The following is an 8,995-nucleotide window of genomic DNA, read 5'->3' as shown; positions in this document are numbered from 1 at the left end:
CACAGACACATATCAAATGTGTTCGCCTTCCTCACTCCTACACCAGCTCTGAGAGAAACTGGAGAACATCACACAGGGCTGCGGGGAAAACAGCGCATAGTCCTGCGGTCGAAATACCGCTCATGGGAACCAATTTCAGCTGCACTTTCGTCACGCCATGACTTAGTCCTGACCTGTATCTGCTATTTCTCCCTTCCCTCTTAGGGGCCAGTGCCAATTTCTACAACTCTCCATAAACCCACCAGCATACCCTCTGCTGTTTCACAGAGAAAACAGAAGCCCTTCTCTTAACTTGTGCAGAGGAACAAGAAATAACAGTATTTGTACCAGATTTTGTTTGAAATTTCAGTTTAAGCCAAGGGTCTTGGAAGTCAGCTTTGCCTGCCCCGTGGCAAGAGGAAGCAAGACATCAGCGGGCAGTAATGGCTGTGACTAGGTAAAGAGACAGAGCCACTGGGGATGAGAGGATAGTGGGGTTTGTGTGTGGGAGGTGGTGGGACAAGCAGCTCCACCATCGCTTTTACAGAGAAGAGAGGAAAACATCACAAGTAACCTCTGCATCCACAGTGGAAGAAATGGAGGATGAACAAGGCTGCTGCTTCTACCCTCTACCTTGCATCACCCATGGATGGGGAGTCTTCCTCCGCCAGATGCAGAGTCTTTACATCCACAGAGGTTTAGGGAAAATGCTATACCCTAGTAAGTGTAGTGAGCACTGAGGAAGTTTTCGACTCTCTACAATATACTGTTCCTCATTTTTTTAATATTAACAATAACAACCACAGAAAGCTTTTAAGAAATCCCAGGGGCATTTATATCAGGTGAGCTGATGTCTCATTATATTTTCTGGCTTTCAAGACTCTTATAATAGGTTGCTGGGGTTAATTCAGGTACTCCTTCCCCTGGAATAACTTGAGAATAAAACAGCAAACATAGGAACTGAAATGGTGTAGATAACAATCGTACTGGAGGGAGAGGGGTAGCCCAGGAGACTTCACATCTCACCACACCCGGACCTGAAAACAGCTGGATTGGAAGCCTGATGAAGGTGTGAATGAGAATGATTAAGTATAAGCTAATAATTCGAAAACATTAGGTTTTTAAAATTAGGTAGGTAGAATGAGAAACATAGCTATGGTGGTTTGGATTTGGGATTTGGGGCAAAGTATCGCAAGTATGATTTGTTTCCTCAATTAGCTCAGTCAGGTTCACCTAAAAACGGATGGGGGAAAGTAGAAAACGACCCTTGGAAGGTCTGAGCCTGCGCTGTCCAGAATCATAGCCACTAGCTCCATGTGGTTATTTCAACTTAATTAAAATTAGATATAATTAAACATTTAGGTCCTCATTTGGACTAGCCACCCTTCAAGTGCTCCATAGCTCCACGTGGCTAGTGGCTACCATATTGGGCAGTGCAGACAGACCATTTCCACGATTGCAGGATGCTCTGGCAGAGCAACCACTGTATGCTCACATTTGCATTACTGTTAAATACGTTAAAGGGATTAGGTTTAGTATTTTGAAAAACATTACTTAGAGATTTTTTATTACGATGATGATTATTTAAACTTAGAAATATTTCTATTAGGATGAAGGGATTATCCAAGAGTTATTCACTAAAATAGAGACAGAAAGGCATGTAATCAACACCTAAGTAAATAAGAATCAGATCTGAAAACTTAATATTAAGAATTCATCTCAGGAGTAGCACATCCTGTGGTATCAGGAAATTATTATGTTGGATAAGCACATAAACAAAATTAGAATGAAGCCTTGCTACAAAAAAATTTTAAAAAGAGAGCAAGCACTGAGTGGCACTTGAAATTGAATGGCAAGAATTGAAAGGCAAATGATAAGGGATGAGGTCTAGCAGAGGTTTCTAGTACAAACCTTGGAGGAAAATAGTGATAACGATTTGTAAATAAAATCAGCAAAGAAAGGAAAAGAAAGGCCTGTAGGTAGATCTAAAGCTTTGGGGAAGAAAACGTGAAGAAATGTAAAGTGAAACAACAAAGCCAGGGAAGTATTTGCAAACAATATGACAATAGGATTTTTAATGTTGAGAGCTCCTACAAGTGGGAAGAAACACCCAGACTCCTGTAGGCCTATGGGCAAGAGATTAGAAAAGAATTCACAGAAGGGGAAATCAGACTCGAACATACAGAGAAATACTTTTCTTTGTTAATGATCAAGAGATAAATTAAAACAAAATGAGATTGGATGGAACATTTATCAAAGTAGCAGAGAGGGGGAAAGATGGAGAGAGTGAGATAGGATCAGAGCAGGGGACAGGGCAAGAAAGCAGCCACTTTCCCACGGCTGTCAGAACGTCAACTATGGCAACTCCCTCAGCAAGGCATCTAGTGAAACGTGTCAAGAAAATTTGCACACACTTCGACGGCTGATTCCACTTCTGGCACTGATCCTAAGAATCCAGAAGATGTACCAATGCTTTCTGCACAAAGGTTGACAACAACCTATTTAAAATAGTAAGACATGGTGAAATCATGGCACAAAGGCTGGACAGAACATTCTGGAGTAAAAATTATGCTATGAATAGTTTTCACTATTTTAAAAGGAACTATGTCGTATTTACATACATTGTTTTTAAAAAGCCAAAAATACAGAAAGTAGGAGATCTCCTTTGCCTCTTCCCCCCGTCCCATGCATCTCCCCAAGGTTGGAAGGCATCCTCAGATGCTTTCTCATCCATCTATCCATCTTTCCATCTGAAATCACACTATGTCGAAGTTTATAGTATACTTTGTGGGGTTTTGTTTTAAACACAAATGAAGTCATGTTTAAATATTATTTTATAACTTGCCCTTTTCATTTAAAAATTTGAGCCCTTCCCCTTATAGTACACAGTGACTTCCTTCCCTCTTTTTAGCAGCCACATAGTGGTTCCCACCCTGTCAAAGGCTTCTTTTTAAACCATTCTCCTTTTGATGAATATTTACACTGCTTTCAATATTTTGCTATTAAAACCTGGGCTGCAACAAGTATCCTTGGTGTGCTCCTCAGTGCTTGGGTACCAAGCGTACCAACGTTTCTCTAGGATGGATAGCTGGAAGTGGACTTGCTGGCCTCAAATGGCAAGTGTATTTTGGAATTATAATAGATCCTGCAACAGTATACATTGGTGCCTGTTTCTTCATGCTCTCAGGAACATGGAATAGTACCAAAGCTTTAAAGTTTCTACCAGTCTGATAGGTGAATGTTGTATCTAATTGTTTTAATACCACTGAATTTCTAATCATCTCTGATCTATTTTAAAGCTTTTTAATGGTTCCTTTGTCGTAAAGTTTAAAGGATTTTTGGTCAAATTTACCAGCCTTTTGCTATGGCTCTGACCTGACTCCTATTTAAAATAGATGTCATTCTCCAGAAATTATAAAAACAGTCACTCACATTTTCTTATAATATTTTCATGATTTATTTTTTTCCTATTAGCTCATAATCTATCTACAAGTTTTATTGCCATGTGTGAGAGAAAAGCTTACATTTTAAAACCAGGTGGAAAAATAACATGAAACAAAAAACAATGATGAATAAAAAAGAAATTAAAATAAATATAGCAAAACAATAATAGCGGTTGTCTTTGGGTAAGGAGGCTAAATGTGATTTTTTTTCCATTGCATCGTCTGTATGTTTCAGATTTTAGACAGTATTGGTTATATTTATAACACATGGTGGCTTTTTCTGTTCTTTTTCTATTCAGTACAGTAATCCTTTTTCCCTTTAACTATGGGGTTTGGTGAGGGTTGCCAATCACATCACTCTCCCCTCGGCCGCAGATGTGGGCTCATGATCCAGTCTGGGCCAGCCACGGTCCTTGGCTGGGATGTCCTCTACTGCTGCATGTGGCAAACAGCTCCTCACCCCTGGTCACTAGGCTGATGGGTGTGTAGCCAGAGCTGCTTAGAGACCTGGGTTTAGCTGCCCAGGTAGCAAAACAAGTGACACACACACACACACACACACTTGGAGAGACAGACAGACAGACAGAGGACCACACATCATGTAAGCCCCGGACCTAATTTTCCCCACACTCAAGGTCTATCTGTGTTTGTTACCCAAGCTGATAAATCCCTTCCCATCTTTTTTTCTTTAGCATGAGTAGAATTTCTGTTACTTGTACCAGAAGGGTCCTGGATGGAAAAAGCTATAGGAAAAGGAAAATGAGAGAAAAGTGTCAGAGACATGAAAATATCATTAGTAAGAAGTAAATATACATCTTGGACGGAGGCAATCCTTGCTTTGCTAAGGGGTGTTAATTCCATCAATATAAAATAGCAACTGCTCTGTTTGCAGCTGTTAGGGCATCTTATTACTGAAGAGATAGCTAGCAAAATAAGATGTTAGTAAGCATATGAATAATTTCGTAATTTGTGCATTCCCAGAAACCAGGGAGGGTCCATGAAATTAAGGGTGATGTTAATAAGAACAGAGAAGGCAGTCCTAAGATATAACACTCAAATTGGCTTAGAAGAGATGTCTATAAATAAACATATCTACATACATTTGTAGGCATACTTACTAGACTCCATTTGTGGGTTTTAATAATGGGCATTTGGTTTAATCTTAAAACATACTTCAGGTCAGCACATCACAGAACTCAAGAGTTGAAAGATCTCAGAGAGAAAAGGCAACTCATTCATCCTGGAGCTGTGAACCTGGGAGAGATTAGGAAATTTAACTAGGGTCTCACGGCTAGTAATCCCCAGAGCAGGATTCTGACCCAAGTCTCTGGGATTCTAGTCCAGTCTTCTTCCTGTTGCCTTTCAAGTGCCAACAGGAGATGACTAGAGTGCTCAGGAACAACAAAGACAAAATCTCTCTCTCTCCACACACACACATATCCCAAAATAGCAAATACGTGTCACATAAAAAAAAGAAATTCTATCATTTTCATATGCACCAAAAAAAAAAAAAATCCAAGTCTCTGGGAGGTATTTTAAAGAACTGTGTAGAAAGAACGTTGTGTTGTTAAAGAGGGTTTAAGTTAATTGCTCATGGAAGAAACGTTCATCTGGGTGGAGGTTTACGCTTGACTTCTGCAGGCTTTCAGCCTGAAAGTTGTAATAGTTGAGTGATTCTCTTAACCTTAATCTATTTTTCATATGGTGCGATGACAGTCATAATCTGAAATCACTTTTAAGTTTCCCAGAAGCGCGGAAAAACTAACCCAATCTTACTTTTATAACCTGTTTAAAGGTCAAAATTTTACTTCTAGTTTTAAAATAATTTTTTAAAGGAGGTACCGCTCTCAAGGAACCCAAAAAGTGAAGGTTCTCAAGGATGTAAAGAGCCATTGCTGGTAATAAAAGTTCATTGTACTTCTGCCCTGGCAATGGCCACACTCACGATTTGGAGAGAGTGATGACTATTTTTCTGAATCTTGAATTTTAAAAAACTGAACAAAATGTCAAATCGAGCCAGATTGTCTTTGTACAATTTATCAGTATGTGTGAAAAAAAAAATGCTTTGCATATCTTTGGGGCTCAGAACTCAAAGTATTAAGAATCATTTAGGATCAGAAGAAACCAGGCCCGAGGCAGCCAGTTGCTCTGTTATAGAATGCTGCTTTCTCCAAATTTCATGTTACACTCCATACTATGCTTCTTTCTGTTTTAATATATTTATCTACATTAAATAGTATATTAAATATAATAAATATATATGATGATAAATATATAATAGAATAGTAAATTATAAATAAACGTGATAATTATAAGTAAAATATAATTATAACAAGTAAATATAATACTAAATTAGACATATTAAATACTCATTAAATGTAAAGCTTTCTTTCTCCGTGTTGAAGCTCCGCCCTCTCCAGCCCCTCCTCTGCTCTGTTTTTCTCTAGAGCACTTACGCATCTATGCGGTCATATAGTTCGCTTATCTTCTTTGGGGGTGGTCTCCTCCCCTCCACCGTGAGAGTTGTGCTCCCTGAAGCACAACACTGCTAAGAATGAGGCCTGGCTCTTAGCGGGGCTCAATAAGTCCCTACTGAATGAGTGCTGGCATGTTTTAAGTGATGACGTGTTAAATCGGACTGTCTGGAAGATGCACCTTCCTTGCCCTGTGACTTGGAGGCACGCCTCAGCCTCACTGGCAAGGGCTCCTAGTTTTGGAAGTAAAAATGTGTTACGTTTAAGGCACACGAGGGAACTAAAAGACTCCTGCCCACTTGCTTGGCATCACGAGCTATTTCTTGACTTCCGAGCCCATATCCTGAGGACGGTGTGTCGTGAATCCACATCAGGTGCTAGTTCTTGATTCCTGATGAACGAGGCCGTCTGATTTGGCTTCGCACTAAACGTCCTCTGACTTCATGAGGCTGGTCCTCAGTGGCCTGTACCTGCCTGGACCATGCTGCTCTGCCTGCCCATCCAAATCCTTCTCATGTCTCAAAGCCCAACTTGGGCCAAACCTCTTTTGTGACATTAATGGTCCCAAGACCAAGGCCAGTCTTTCTCTCCCATCCAGAGGGCAGCCTCTCAGGCCCAGTGGAGGCAGGGAATGGATGTATACGGGCTCTGCCGAGCCCGCCTAAGAGAAAGAACAAGCTGATTTCAGAGCACATACAGCGATCTGAAAAGAAAGAACAATGGTGCAAATGAGTCCTTCTTCCATTAAACCACGAACACCAATCACTGACTCACTTAACTCCGTCTTTCCTCCCAGTTCTCAAGGAAACATTTACTCTCTTTCATCTGTGGCAATTTCAGACATAAAAAGCGTTATCTTTGGCCTGACCACAGCCGCTTGATAAGATGTGGTGGGACTTTCAAAGAATGTTTTTGCTAGTTACTGACAGTTCGGAGCTTACTTAAAAGAGACCTACCTTGTCATGCTCTGAGAGTACCCCAGGCCACCTTGTTTATATACCACCATCAGTACATCTCCCATAACAAGCCCTTATACAGAGCTTCCGTGCGCCAGGTACCCTTCTAAGCTGGTTACACGTATTAACTCATTATCCTACAAACACTTTTACTATTAAATAGGTACTACTGTTATCCCTATTTTACAGATGAGGAAACTGAGGCACAGAGAAAGGATGGTAAGTTCCAGGACCCAGGGACTCTGGCTCCTAAGTACCTGACCACTAAGCCACTGGTCACACACCTCTGTCCTCCTCCCCCGCACCTGTCAGCCAGCCCCGTGCTCCTGATCTCTACTCTTCTCCGTCAGAGGAAGACCTTGCTGCCTCTCTCCAGCATCATCTCCGAAATGGACCACGGTAAACTTCTTGCAATTGGGATGAAACCACTTCAGTGACCCTTCTCCATCCTTCCTAAACACTCACGGAGAGTGATGAGTTCACTTCCTGGCTGGCCCCTGCTGTTCCATGCTTTGACCAAACCCACCCATTTCTGAATCTCTTAATGCTCACACTGTTTCCTCGCTCTGAATTCCTGAATGGAATATTTACAAACGAACAGTTCAGCGGGGAAAATGCCAGATCTGAAGAGAGTTTGAAGATGGGTCTGGCGGTGGAGCCTGGAGGGGTTCGGCGGAGTGGGTGTTGCTGAGAAACCGGGTGGAGAGAACTCCTTAGAGACTTTCCCTTTTGTCACCACACCACGAAATACTGTAGGAGCTTTGGGAATCGAAAGGAAGGGGCGGATTCCAGAGGCATTTCAGAGAGAACAATGGACTGGACTTGTGGGCAACTGCCTCGAAGGATAAGGGAGACAAGCGAGTTAAAATGATACCGCTATTTTGGGCCCGAATGATTATAATGAGAGTGTCATTACCTGAAACAGGTGTATCAGGAGGCTAATCTGATTCAGGGAGAACAAAAAGTTCATTTTAGGAGCTTTGTCATCATCCCAGTGGAAATGTTCAACAGTTGGAAGACACCATAAGCGAGAATTTAATGAGCTCCCTTCAAGTGTCTGACAGAGCGCAGGATGTTAAGCCTCCAACAGTAATTACAACGAAAGGGAGCTGAGGGCGAGGACATCATTTACACTGGCCTCACGGAGGCACCTGCCAGGGTACCTGATGAGTTCGATCCTCCCCAGCCCTCACCTATAGAGGCGGAATTTGGCACATGCTTGGAAGGTAGAGAGTATGGCTTACTACAAAGCCCGACCCCAAAGAGTGGCAAATGACTTTTCTTTGTCACACCTAAAAATGCTCAGAAAGTGGTAATGTCATTAGTTACATGGCAAACTGGTTATGTGCTTGGTTTCCAGACTTGATCTTACTTAATATTAATTTTTTTAAATAGCAAATTCAAATAATCTCGACCCCGTGCTCCTGTTTCTCCAAAGGCCTTGAGGGCGCCAGTAGTCTGCAGCGTGAATGGTGAGAGCAGAAGGCTGCTTGGAATTTAGCAGTTCTGATCAGGCGCTCAAGGTAAAAACGCAGAAATAAAAGGTAAAACGATTTGCAGACCCAACACAGTGGCAAGACACCTCAATCGGCAGGGCCTAGAATGGCGTGTTCAGAGAGACTGAGAGATGGGCAGGCGATGTCATGAAACAGTATTTCAAAGACCCATATGAGTCTGATGATTCCTATTCGGAATTGACCCCAAATCTCGCAGGGGCGCCCCGTCCCCGATTCCACAGCAGCTCAGGAGTAGGCGCCACGCACAGCACAGACCATTACAAGGACTTGCGGCAAATCTCTTCCTCCAAAGTCTGACTTCGACCGACAACCTCACTTCCAGCAAAGTCCACCCTCCTCTCTCCGAAGGGAGTGATCGGCTCCGGGGAGCGTCTGCGCCAGCGGCTCGGAAGCACAGATTGTCGGCGGCCGTGGGTAGGGGAAATCAATCCAGTCCGGGTTTTGTCTGCACGGGGGCCCGAGGGCTGCGAGGACGGGCTCGCGCGCAGGGGGGCGCGGGGGACACACACGGCACAAACAGCTCGCGCCCGGGGCCGCAGGCTAGGCCCGAGCGCGCGGGCGCAGCGGCCCGGAGAGGCGCGGCCCGGCCGCCGGCCGCATGGAGCGCAGCGCGGCCCGCGGCTCCG

At 43.1% G+C, this 8,995-nt stretch overlaps 1 protein-coding gene across 1 annotated transcript in view; it reads left to right on the top strand.

Moving 5' to 3' along the window:
- Positions 1 to 8,495: 8,495 nt before the first annotated feature.
- ZNF704 (zinc finger protein 704) overlaps positions 8,496 to 8,995 on the top strand; it is a 208,280-nt gene continuing 207,780 nt past the window's right edge. The window contains exons 1-2 of the mRNA XM_046641853.1: positions 8,496 to 8,660; positions 8,718 to 8,779. Of these exons, the coding sequence (XP_046497809.1) occupies positions 8,496 to 8,660; positions 8,718 to 8,779 (227 nt within the window). The remainder of the gene's footprint in view (positions 8,661 to 8,717; positions 8,780 to 8,995) is intronic.

This window comes from Equus quagga, chromosome 16, assembly GCF_021613505.1.
Source record: "Equus quagga isolate Etosha38 chromosome 16, UCLA_HA_Equagga_1.0, whole genome shotgun sequence".
NCBI lineage: Eukaryota > Metazoa > Chordata > Mammalia > Perissodactyla > Equidae > Equus > Equus quagga.
Note: the sequence above shows the minus strand (reverse complement) of the source record. Positions and strands in the feature narration are given on the sequence as shown.